Source organism: Fukomys damarensis, unplaced genomic scaffold (assembly GCF_012274545.1).
Source record: "Fukomys damarensis isolate Sample0158 unplaced genomic scaffold, DMR_v1.0_HiC HiC_scaffold_9, whole genome shotgun sequence".
In the NCBI taxonomy this organism is placed as follows: Eukaryota; Metazoa; Chordata; class Mammalia; order Rodentia; family Bathyergidae; genus Fukomys; species Fukomys damarensis.
The window spans coordinates 50699474-50712827 of record NW_022900921.1 but is presented as its reverse complement, the minus strand read 5'-3'; the positions used below and the strand labels follow the sequence as shown (position 1 = coordinate 50712827).

General features: G+C 39.9%; 1 protein-coding gene across 1 annotated transcript in view; it reads right to left on the bottom strand.

Moving 5' to 3' along the window:
• Nucleotides 1-9281: 9281 nt before the first annotated feature.
• Nucleotides 9282-13354, bottom strand: part of Slc20a1 (solute carrier family 20 member 1) — a 13374-nt gene continuing 9301 nt past the window's right edge. Inside the window, exons 6-10 of the mRNA XM_010639498.3 lie at nucleotides 12784-13053; nucleotides 12118-12676; nucleotides 11249-11434; nucleotides 10537-10621; nucleotides 9282-9816 (exon numbers count right to left, since the gene is read on the bottom strand). Coding sequence (XP_010637800.1) covers nucleotides 9655-9816; nucleotides 10537-10621; nucleotides 11249-11434; nucleotides 12118-12676; nucleotides 12784-13053 — 1262 coding nt within the window. The 3' untranslated portion in view covers nucleotides 9282-9654. The remainder of the gene's footprint in view (nucleotides 9817-10536; nucleotides 10622-11248; nucleotides 11435-12117; nucleotides 12677-12783; nucleotides 13054-13354) is intronic.

Genomic DNA, 13354 nt, shown 5'->3' with positions numbered 1-13354 from the left:
ATATATTCATAATTATTGATAGGGTCTCCAAACGTGTTGTTCCATGAGGGGCTGCATTTAGCCCTCTAGGATTCAGCCCTTTAAGCCCCAGTCAAGTGAAGGATTCATGTTTCTGTTTGCATGACTTCTTGGTATTTCACAGAACAGAGAAATTAGGTCCCCCTCACCTCTGGGAAGAAGGGCCCCACCTCAGCAGAGTGCTGCCTCCCCAGGAGCCCACAGTTTGGGGCTCTAAGAACTTCAGTTCTGTCTTCCCAGAAGGGCCTTGGCCTGGTTGTTGATTTGTCTTCCTCTATGTCAGCTTTGTCTCTGACTGTTGAACAGCTCAGATAAAGTAGTGAATTGACATCCCAGTAGTATCAAGTAGGATGATCTCAGTTGTGAGAAACAGAAAATACAATTCTAACTGGCTTAAACAACCAAAGATCTATACAGGCTCACAAAATAATCCACAGGAGGCTTCTTCATCCAGTGGCTTAATATCGTAGGAACCCATGTCTTGCCCCGATTCCTTGGCAAAAGTTTAGACCTATACTCCCCAGATGGATACCAAGGGCTGCATCTGCCCTCTTCTAAGCAGCAGGAAATTCTTCCTTCCAGAATACTGCAAAAGTCCCGAGATTTACCCTGAATAGGCCACAGATGTTTGCATGTCCATCCTGGAGGAGGTTAGGATTGGCTTGTCTTGACTGGCTTATAGCTGAGATCACTGAAGTGCCCCACTAGAAATCTGAGGCTGCTGAGAAGGGGAAAGGGAAGAAAGAATGGATACTGAGATGCACAGACATGTCCATGTCCCCAGGCTTCTTGAAGGAACTCAAAGAAAAACAGACTCAAAATAATTGTGTTAAGTAGTGTGTGGCAGCACAGACCTGTAATCCTAGCACTCTGGGATGATGAGACAGGAGGATCACAAGTTTGAGCTCAGCCTGGGTAATTTAGCAATTTAGCAACTATTTCAAAATTTTTAAAGGACTAGGATGAATTCAGTGTGAGGGTCCTGTGTTCAATCCCCAGTACCACAAACAACAAAAAAAGTGTCACTGGAAAAATTTTCAGTAGACTAATAACATCATTTGTCTTTATAATTCCTTTTCAAGCTCAGGATTCAAAAGCTCTATTCGCCCCAGGTAATGCTGAAGACATGGAGGCACAGGAAATGCCTGTGATCTAAATCAGGAACTAGCACCACAATGCTGGGCAAAGCCAGATTCTTGCCACATACTCTGGCCAGTGCCTCAATAAAGAACACATGCAAAGCTTTCAGTCACACAGGTCATGAAACAATATTTTGCCTGGGAAACAATGTGCGGCTATTAACAGCAAAGTATGCATGGCGACACCAGCTGCCTTCCATGGCCCTGGCTCTTCTTCAGTGTTTGGCTACTCTGGGTGATGGGAGGGCTGCTTGGAAAGAAAGAAGAAAGGAAGCAAGTCCAACTTGTCTGGTGTCAGCCCCGTGACTCGGCAAAGGCAATGCCTGGAACAGCTTCCCTGTCCCAAACAACTCTCATCTGCATACCCAAGTAGTTTTGCATCATCCTTCCTCCTACCCCTGACCTCTGCTCTGTTTGGCAGAAAGTTATGCAAAGTTAGGGTGTACAGCCTATGGGCAGATGAGCCCCATCTTTCACATAGGTTGGGAGAAAACCCAGCCTTTACCTGCTGTGGTCCTCTATGCTTCAAGGGTAAACCACACTGCCACACCCTGGAGTGCACTGGGAAAGAGCACTGCAAGCCAGCCATTCCAAAATAGCAGCACTAGCAATATCCTGATAATTGTGAAGGCAACACTATACCTTGGTCTGTTTATATGGGAAATCTAAATAAGAGTACAAGACGCCAGCCACAAAATTTCAGACATAGGTTAACACAAGTATCTCTACTGTGTACAAAGCCAAAATTAACCAAATTAACTAATTTTCCTTCTCCTTCAATCACCCATTTATTTTCTTTGACTATGAAGACCCCAAAATCAGAGCCAAAAGCTTCAGGGTAGGGACTCCCTTCTATTGAGAACACATAAAGTCTCAATGATAGTCTTTTTTTCTAGGGTATCTTCTGCTGACTACAGAATTTTTTGATGGAAATGATACAGGAATGATATAGGAGATGAAACAGGACCTTCAAATTATATAAGGAAATTATAATCCACAACTTATTAGATGTCTGAAATGCTGAGTTAGTGTTCTCTAAAATCAAAAAATGAATTATAGGAACATTAGAGATTAAGAGTAGGGAATTTTTATTGAGAGGACAGCTCCTGAGAGGCAGCTAAGATTCCCACTTTTATAGTTTCATAGAGCAAAAATCAGACTTGGGTTAAAGCTATGACCAACCAGTAAGATTACAAGTATAATTGCTTAGGTAGTAAGTGATCCAATAGGGGAACAAGTCACAGAACAAGAGTGCATGGAAAGAACAAAGACTTTTTCTCAGAAATGACGGGTCTGGAGGTCTTGGTCACCCACCAGGGTGACTGATGTCTATCTAAACTTCATTAGGCAATGTGTTACCACTTACCTTGTCCTTTGGGGAAGTAAGCAGGCCTGGTCATTTCATCTTTATCTTGAGGCCTGGTCTCCAACAGATAGATCTCTGGCTATGGTTGTAATGTGCTTTCATTTTTTCTGCTGATTCTGTCAAAGGCTCAGCCCTGATTGCCCATAATACCTAACTTAGCAGTCTGTAATAGGACTGCCAAAGCACTCTCCAAATTGTTTCAATGGTCCCTAAATAATTTTCCACGTACTTAGAGGGCCAACCCAACTGGCATCCAGCAGTCCCATTTATCTCAGGTTTGGAAATGCTCCTGCTCTTCTGGCTGAACACTACTGCACCATATAAACTGTCCTTTCTCCACCATGATGACACACTCCCCTGGTATGCTGGCTGTGACCTTGGGTTGCTTTCCTAACTTCTACAATGCTTTAGTTTTTCATCAGTAAGATGAAACTTCCTACTGAGTTACTGTGAGGAGTAAATGAGGTAAAGAAACGAAGGTTCAATTAATGCCAGCTACAACTAATTTTGTACCACCCTAATTATTGTGTGATTTCCCTTCGGCCAAGACCCATCTAAAAATTACATGACACAGGAAATCTAAATTGTTTCTACCTATTCCATAATTACATATTTAATTACAAGTTAAATATGTGCTTCAAGTAAAGACTAGAACATGGAAAGGCCAGGGATTTAGCTCAGTGGTGCCGCCGCCTGCCTCGCAAGTACATAGTCCCAAATTCAATCCCTGGTACCAAAAAACAAATAATAATAATAATAATAATTAAGTGTCACTAACCAACTCTACATTCCCATGCTGACAGTATTCCGAAAGAACTGGTAAAGCCAACCACATTCAGGCTGATGGGAACCTTGCAGCCAGAACTTCACCTAAAAGAAAATTACTTCTCAAATCAATAAGGAACCTCCTCAATGAACTGTTCAATTAATGGGCAATAGTGACCAACATTCCCAGAACATCCCTCTCAAAAAATTTTTAATTGAAATTAAGTTCAATAAAGTCTCCTTGAAAAGATATGAAATCAACAGTTAAGTACCTAAGTGTTCCAAGGCTAAAGTTAGTTCTCTAATGGCTCTTGTACATAGCACAGGCCCTCCCTGAGACTTCCAAAGGTCGATGATCCAGTGTCCGTGCTATTAAACTACTAAATACTACTAGTTCACTTTGGGGACCAAACTGGCAACTCAGCTGCCAACTATTATTTTGCAAACCAGGACAGAGTCAGTTGAAAATTATATTTTTCCAATTAGCACAGTGGGAAACACTGCTGAGGCATTCAGCCCAAGCCTGCAATTAGACAACATTTGCTTGCTTCTAGAAATAGAATGAATGGGAAGTGGAGACCTGCTATGTAGGTCTTGGGCAATAATACTCTGGGAGGAAAGAGCTTGTTACCATTTCAGTAGTTCCCAGAAAATAACCATCCTGCTCCTTTTAATATAGTTTTATACACACCAGAGTGTGTTTAGAAGAGATTAAGAAACCTCGCATTATCTCTGAATATAACAAAAGGGGTTAACACAAAAGCCCAAACTTTAAGAAGGCAAGTACTACTGCCAACAAGCAAGTCCAATGTTTTATTTTAGTACTCATTTTTAGATTTATTAATAAAGTCTCAAAAGTCTACATCTGTCACAAAACTAAGTTTGGCATAAGCAACTCCAAAATCTCCAGTTGTGTGGCCCTTCTCTCTTTTTTCAAATATCTCATTTGTGTCTCAGGTGAAACAATGGAAAGTTAAAAGAATTTAGATCTCTCAGGCCAACTGAAGATAAGGGCAGAGAACAATTAAAAAGAGAAACAATTTTCACACTGTGGGGAATGAATTTGGTAACCCCAAGAAATTCAGAGCACTAAACAAGATTTTGATAAGAGCCAAGAGAAAATTATTAGCAATTAGAATATTTACAAACATCTTAGACCCAGCAGAAATACAATGGAGCAAAGTTTTTGAACAGTCCAGGCATCCCCATACTATACCATGACATTTTTAAGGGAACATCATAACCCTTTTAATGAGCAAGGCTTAACTTTGTCATCTTCAGAAAGCAATTTTATATTGCTTAAAGGTGAAAGTGAAGCAGAGTAAAAACAAATCCTTTTATTTCCTGCCAATCAGGAAATGAACTATCAAAAGCACTGGCTTGGCCCAGTTTAGCCCAGCTTTCAACATTTATGGCAACTTGCAAGTAAACACATGCACAATTGTGTAACACCCATTTAGTGTCAACTACCACGTGATTCAACATTGACATTTATTCTAGGAATGAAACCATCTGACTCCTACATACCAAAGAGGCTTTACCACAGAATAAACAGCTTTATCTCCGAGGTTCTGCAGGTATTTGTGCATAGGCACACATACAGCTAGGCAAAATTCCTAAAAGATTTGCAAACTTTTGGCAGATGTTTCCTTTGGGTAATAAGATTGAGAAAAGGGGAAAGCTAGCCAGGTTCTTTCATTCTCTACTTTCTATACCTAATTGTTAAAATTCTTTTCAATGTAACTATCCACTAAAATTTTCACTTTTAGGGCTGGGGATTTAGCTCAGTAGCACCAAGCCTGCCTTGCAAATGCAAGGTCCTGAGTTCAATCCCTGGTACCAAAAAGAGAGAAAAACATTTTCACTTTTAAAAAACATTACTAAAATACAAACTAATCAGCAATTCCTAAACACATAAACATTCATCTTTACATCCTTTGAATCATTGCCAACACAGCATCAGGGAATACTGCAGAAGCATTGAATAGGCAAGGAGACAATTACAAAGCAGCAGCAGCTGGACAGCAGATGGACTTGGCAGAACTGGGAAGGCTAAACCTAACTTGGCCACTGGAAGTCTCAGAAATTAAGACACCTGGGCTCTTTGGAAGAGATGAAGGGGCTAAAGTCAGAAAGACTGAAAGTCTAAGAAGCAATTGGGTAGCTGGAGTATTAGATGGTTATTAGAAAATTACTATTAATTTTATAATACATTGTGCCAACATGGTTTTTTTGGTACTGCGGATCGAACTCAGGACCTTGTGCTTGAGAGGCAGGTGGTGGCACCACTGAGCTAAATCTCTGGCCCTAGTGCTAACATTTTTAAAAAAAAAAAATCACTATCTCTGGTGTTGGGGATTTAGCTCAGCGGTTTGGTGGCCTGCCTTGCAAGCACAAGGACCCGAGAGTTCAATCCCCGGTACCAAAACAATAAATAAATAAATAAATAAATAAATAAATAAATAAATAACAAAAAAATCACTATCTCTTAGACACATCCTAAAGTATTTTACAGTGATGTATGTCTAGGATTTACTTTAAAATAATTGTAAAAAAAAAAAAGTTAAATGTATGAGGAAGAAATGGATGAAATAAAAATAGCAAAGTTGATTGTTCCTTGAGCTTGCTGGTGTTGGATATCGGGTAGAGACTACATGGGGCTCCTTATAGTCTACTTTCAGGTACACTGTGAACATTTCCATAATGAAACTTCCTTTTTAAAAGAAATAGTTAAGCCTGTGGCTTCCCAAAGTCAGGCATTAGTCTTCCATGTGGCATCAGGCTGGAAATCCACTTTATAAAGGGCACAAGAGGGTCTAGGAATGGGAAATAGCAGGCAGGGAGTTGAGACAATGCAGGTATCTGCACATATGTGGGTCTACAAAAATGGCCACACATGCTAAAACCACACAAAGGGATATAGTAACAGGAAGTACAGCTGTTCAGTGAACTTTAAAACTTTTGTTTAAATATTTAAAAATATATAGAGAAGTGGAAAATAGTGAAAGTATCATTTTTAGCACACCAAGACATTGGCAATATTGGCATTAAGTGTTTAGTTTTTAAATCAGCTTCTACCATTTTACCCTTTGGGCTTTGAGTGTTATAAAATCTCCAAGAGGTCTTTCTCTATCAAATTCTGGCCAGCAACACTTCCTGTGATATCTGCTTTCTCTTTATTATAATCACTTCCCTTTCTGCTTAGTTTACCCTCACTATGTTCCTTTGGCTACCTACATAGAATTTCTCCAACAGCCATCCCATCAGTCTTCAACTATACCTCAATTAATATGTGGCTTGACTCCTGAAGTTATTTGCAGGTTCTGCCCCATTGAATGTTACTGTTAACTTTTGCCATGATCTTAGTTTCTTTCGAACTTCAGGCAAAAAAATTGCAAGATGTTTAAGTGTATCATCAAGAGCCTATCCAAAGTCTAAGAGTTTTCAGGGGGACAGCATGGCACTCGCTTGGTGTCTCAACTAAGGCAAAGAAGCAGTTGAGCCCAAGTGTTCAAGGCAGCCAGGGAAAAAAATCTAGTGAGATCCCACCTCAAAATAAATTAAAAAGAAAAAAAAAACTTTAAAAATTGAAATAAGGGTTAGGCTTTAGGCTCTGTGGTGCCGTACCTGTCTTTTAAGTGCAAGGCCCTGAGTTCCATCCCCATTACCAAAAAAAATAAAAAAGAGAGAATCTTTGTCCACTGGCTGGATTAATGAAAATGGCATTTGATGACACAAAGCAGATTTTCACAGGAGGACTAAGAGTCAATAGCAGTCTAAAATTAGCGTAGCATCTCTACTGCTGAGTTAAGCAGGCAACACAGAACCCATGTCATGCGCAAACTCAGTAACGAATGCATAGTTAACCAATTACCAACAGACTGGGATAAAACTATGAACTGATCACAAATTATAACCTGCAGCTGGTATTTTCTCAAGGTGATTTTTCTCACACTGAAAAGCTAGCAATAAATTTACACATTATGCAGTTACTCAGTTAATATACCACAGTGACTGAAATTTATACCATGCTGTCCAGGCACTGGTATTTACTAATCTATAGTGTTTAAATTTCACTATAAGAGACACACAAAGCAACCTATACAAAGCAACAGGGAGATTAAAATGCATGGTGACTACTTCCCCCAGTGAGGCCCAGAACTTGGAGAAGTCAGGCTTTTGCCCTTCTGAATCTTCTCTAGGGTTCCCCAGGCAAGGAGCCCAACCAGATCACCCTGCATCATCAGAGTTTCTCACCACAGCAGTGCTGTGCACTGTCAGATGTTTACAGCAGCACTCTGGCCAGTTGTGACAACCAAAAATTGGGATGAGATCAGTAAACATTACCCTTTGTTGAGAACTAAGGGAAGAACCTGCAGCCTCACAACAGCTGACCATACATTCAGTCTAAAAATAAAATGTGTATTACTTAGATAGACAGTAACAAATACCCAAAGAAATGGAAGTGGTTGACTCAGGAAAGGGAAAATATCGAGAGACCTCAATTTTTGTCAGACTCCTTAATGAAATGCATACAACCTTGATTTTGCATGTGTTTTAAAAAAGGCAACAAAGCCTGGTGTGGTGACACACACCTGTTATCTCAGTACTTGAGAGGCTGAGGCAGGCGGATCACTGAGAGTTCAAAGCCAGACTACATGGTGAGACCCTGACTCAAAAAAATAAAAATACAAATAAAGGCAACATCTACGATTCAAAAAAACAGGTCAGCTCTTCCAGCAATAATAACTTCCTTATTAGATATGGAAATATAAATTCCCTTCTGGTCACAGCCTAGTTTAGGGTTCCTCCTTCCCAAGAACAGCTGTTCTTCCAAAAATGTTGGCAGGGGTACTGTTCTCCATTAAGAACAGGACCCTGGAAAAATCTGGGCTTATGTGAGGCCATAGAACAGGCACAGGTCTAATTAGACAGCCTTATCCTTTGATAGTCTTAATGCTAAATTCTATTAAAACACTCTCAAGAAAATCAAAACTTCAAAAGTATTGTCCCACAACTTCCAGGACAGAAACCATCAACCTAGTTTTCAAAGAAATATATTTTTTATTAACTGTTCTGATCAAGGATAAAAGAGAGAATGGGTCAAGACTGAAGAATCCAAAACTGGCAATTTTTAAATGAAGCTGAACTACAAATACATACAAAACTCATCTCAGCTTTCTTTGTAATATTAAAGCTAGAAACCATCTATGTGAAATAAAATAAGTTAGGGTCAAGCATGGTGGTGCCCACCTGGAATCCCAGCACTCTGGAGGTGAAGCAGGAGAACAGTACAAACAGGAAAACTCAAGTTGTTAAAAACAAGTGCATCTATAAGCACTAGTATGAAAATGTCTTAAATTGTGCTATTAAAGGAAAAATCCCTAGGGAGTAATGTCATGCATATTTTGGGATCACAAAAATAAAAAGGGAGTGTGGAACTTGAAGGCAGATAGCTCTCACTTGTAATGACATTCACAATATAAGACTAATTGATCATGAACAGACAATTCAAATATGAACAAAAACCATGAGAACAAATTTTCTAAAAACTGTAGGCTTTTTTTATTCAGTTAAGAGGTAGACAGATGAACATGGAAGGCTGTCCCGTTTAACTTGCCCAAAGTTCATATTCCACTTCATTCATCCATCCCACACTGCCAGAAATCTTAAAGTACAAAGATTGCCAAAAGGCTTTTTCTCCCTACTTCTTAGCAACAGTCAATGAATTGCTTACAAAGAAGTTACTAGTAACTTAAATTTTCACTGTTTTCAAAGAACCTCATCCCTCTAAGACATTCCCACATATGCCACTAGAACCTGCCACAACTGACAGGACGGCAGAGTGCCAATGATTCTATTTCTATGGGCGACTACAAGGGAAGCTTCAGTTACAAGTTTTGTTGTTAAATCCCTGTGCATATTAGGGCAGAAGCTGGTGAAACCAACTAAAGAGAGTACACTCCATCAACTGGCTCTGCATGATTGTTTAAACACACACACACACACACACACACACACACACACACACACACACACACACAATTATCTTCAGAGATAACATTAAAACATAATGGAATTGAAGCTTGATACAAAAAGTAGAGAAATATATACAGGAATTCACAGCCCAGAAAGCAAGGGGACCTCAGGAGGAACCAGTGGAAACCTGGTTATTTTACATAGCTAATTTTGAGACAAGTCATATTTAGCACAAAAGCAATTACAGCATAAAATAACACTTCCTTCCCACAGCTCCCAAACTTTCAAAAAGACTTGTCAGGTCTTCAGTAACACTGTAATCATTCTTCAAAGGAGCAGGGATGTGTAAGGTGGTCCCAAACATTGACATAAATTTAAATCTGAGATTTACATTCTCAGATAAGATACTTGAAAGACTGCCATGATAGCAGCACTGATAATGCCAGAAATGGGGACTGTGACAAACCAGGCCATAAAAATGTTGCGAAAGAGTCGCCAGTCAACAGCCTTCTTAGATCGGAGCCAGCCAACAGATACAACAGAGCCCACCTAAGAGAGAGACAGACCAAGGAAACTGGTTAGTTAAGTGCCCAAAGTATTTTGGCGAAAAGACACCTGAAGTTGTTTAGACAAGGAGCCCAGCCAAATGGACAAAATCAACTCCATGAAAGTCGGTTTTTAACAGGTTATGATTACTCATAGGAAGTTGATGGTAATGCAACAATCAAATCATTAAATCTGTGCTAATTTTTACTAAAAATGGTACAAGAATACACTCAGTACTACAGTCCTGAAAGGCTCTGAATATATGCTTTCTGTAAATAATCTATCCTTCCAACAGTTGAACAAGACTCACAGATTTGTTAAAACCAGGGCATCAGCCACAAGTGGTAGCAAAAGCCCACTCAGCCAGAACCAAATAGCTGGCCAGTTTATTAGCATGTACCCACATTACTCTGAATAGTTTCTCCACAGGAAAAGAACATAACACTGCTAAGTAAAAATGACTCAAGACCAAAAACACCATAAAGTAATTGTAATGACAGTGACAGACAAGTAACAATGGAAGAGGTTAGCAGCCAGAAACTACAGCTAGTTCCATATAAAAGAACTTAAGAATAGGCAAGAAACTGTAAAATAGAAGCCTTTATTCTTATAGTCCCTTGTCCTTAAGGCTACAACTACATAAAGCTTTCTAAAGGAAACAATAAAACACTCCACATATTATTACAACTATTGAAAGGTACACGAATGTTTTATGATACTTACTTTACAATGTGTTGTACTGATGGGAAGGCCAATATTTGATGCAATTACCACTGTGAGGGCAGATGCCAATTCAATACTGAAGCCACTGTAGACATAAAAACTCTTTGTCAAGAATTCAGGATTTTATTTTTGTTTTAATAAACTAATGAGAATCTTTAGTTAACACAATTCTGCCTGGTTTTACTCAGTGACAAAACCTTCCAACAAGGGCGGAGGATTTAGTTCAGTGGTTTTGCCCTGCCTCGAAAGCACAAGGTCCCAAGTTCGATTCCGGTACCAAAACAAAAACTCCTAACATCTTCATTTCCTATTACCTTGAAATCTACTTTAAATGGGGCTATGGGACTCTCCCCACAACCGTATTCTCTAACATCTGAGGGTTAAGTTCCTCTGGAATATTGTTAAATAAAGATTTCACTTTTATTTTGAGGAATTTAGTAAACATCAGTCTTAGCTCCCAGATAAACACAAAAGCTAGGTACATATAGCTAGCTATTCATTCAGGACATATATTTTCTTCAGAAGCTGAGTAAATGTTCAACCAATACGTTTTAGACCAGGCAATAAAAAGGCTCAAATCAACAACATGAATAACCTCAGAAACTTAAACAAACCTGGTCCCTTTGAGATATTTGCGCATTAACACTATGCAGTATTATATCTCTTAAAAGAATGAACACTAAACTTTTTAAGACCTGCTTTACCTACTCACCTAGAGGGTGTGATTGGGGTCAGATCCTTGCCCATGGTCTGGATAACTCTCCTTCCCCAAACCCACAGACCAGCACAGATGCCAACACCACCATAGAGCAGAAGCCATATTGGTGTTGCCGCTTTTGAAGAAACATCCCCAGTCTGATAAACCAGATACAAAGCAACCAGAGGTCCAATGGCATTGCTGTAAGAAAAAAAAAAAAGACAAAAATGACCTTCCATGTAGAACTATAGTTTGATAAGACCTTAAGTACTAAACGATTCACTAGGTTGTCTAAACCTTTCAAGCTCATTTAGCAAATGAGCCTTTCTTTCAAAGGAAATAAATGGAACCTGCACTCGACAGAAAAAAATGAAAGCTATTCTGGCAGAGCAGAGTGCCATGCACTTGGGGGCCCTCTTCCTACAGGCAGTTTAAGCAACTCTGGGGTCCCAAAAAAGCTTACAGTCCGCAGAACTAAGGATACCAACCCACACGTTCATTCAACAGCACAGTGATTTTAAATCCTTCATCTTACATTCCACAATGTACTATCAAAGAACTAAACCTCATCTGGACAGATGAAAGTTTCTCAGTGAAAACCATCTGTTTATATTTACCATGTACAAAAATAAAGTTTAGGCGCCAAGGATTTAGCTCAGTGGTACTGCACCTGCCTTGCAAGCACAAGGTCCTGAGTTTGATCCCTGGCACCAAAAAAAAAGTTAAAAATACTCTGCAATCTTTCTAAAGAATAAAATACTGTTCAATAAATGCTATTATTTCACTCTATCTAGATTATTCAGTATCACGTGGAAAGCAGGAGACTCAAACAAGCAAATAAAAAGAGAAGAAGTTTAAAGAGCCAGTGTGCCAAGTAGACTGACCTAACATCATTGCCACCATGGGCAAAGGACCCAAAACAGGCTGTAAGGATCTGCAGGAACTGGAAGAGGAGCGACACTTCAGGCTTATCCTGGTCATACCATTCTTCCAAAGAACCACTACTTCCTTTTCTGTCACCCAGACCCATCTCGGCCTTAACACTCATGTCCATCTCAGACACAGAGTGAAGGTCAGACACAGCATTACAGTAACTGGTGTAACTGTCCATTCGAATTCGCTTCTTGGTGTCTGCACTGGGCCATGTCAGCTTCTCCATTTCTTCACCCTTCTGTTCACCCTCTTTGGCACGGAATGAATCCAAAGGCATGCCACAAATTGCCATGGTGTAGGAGGTATAGCTATTATTGCGCCTCAAGGGCTTGTCGCCTGAGTCTCCCATGCAGTCTCCCACCTTGGCCAGATGTAACTTATGGAGCAGCTCTTTGTATAAGCCAGAATCTTTATGCACTGTATGATACTGATAGTGGCCACTTGAGTTTATCTGATTGCTGACAGCTTGATTGAACTGAACAAGGTTCCCATTAGGCAACTCCACTGCACCTGGCCAAGAATGAAAGTTAACAGTCAGTACAAGAGAATCCAGTCCAGCAAGAGTAAATCTCCACAGCACCAGAGAGACTACAGCAACAATGGGAATGTCAACTCACCATTCATTGTGCTATCTACATTGGTCTCCTCCTTCAGATCCACTCTGGGAAGCCTCTCTTGCTCTGGAGCTTCCTCCAGGTCTCCGAGTTTGAATGACACTGTTCTCTCCTCCACCACAGCCCGAAGGGGGACACTGGCAGATCCTACCTCAGATACAGGAATCTGGCTTTCAGTATCACTGAGAGACAACTTTGTTTCTTCATGTTCTTCTTTCAAGCTACTCTTTTTCTCCATTAAGGGGCTTTCAGAAGGACTAGATTTTATTTCTCCTAGGAAAAAGGGTTAGGTTGATTAATTTGGTTTTGGCCACATTACCTTGGTCCATACTGTGCCACCCCCATTCAATCCATCTCAGAATAAGAATATATGTAAACATCAGTTACAATTCAGGGGATCCCTCTTGCCTGCTTTGTCAGTAACTCATCTTTAACCTGGGAACAAGCCAGCAATGTAGCACACCCCCTACTAGAGTTGCAAACTTTTGTTAAGGGCCAGACAGGAAATATTTTAGGTTTTACAACTGGTCCACACTCACAGTTTTTTTTTTTTTTTTTTTTTTTTTAAAACCCC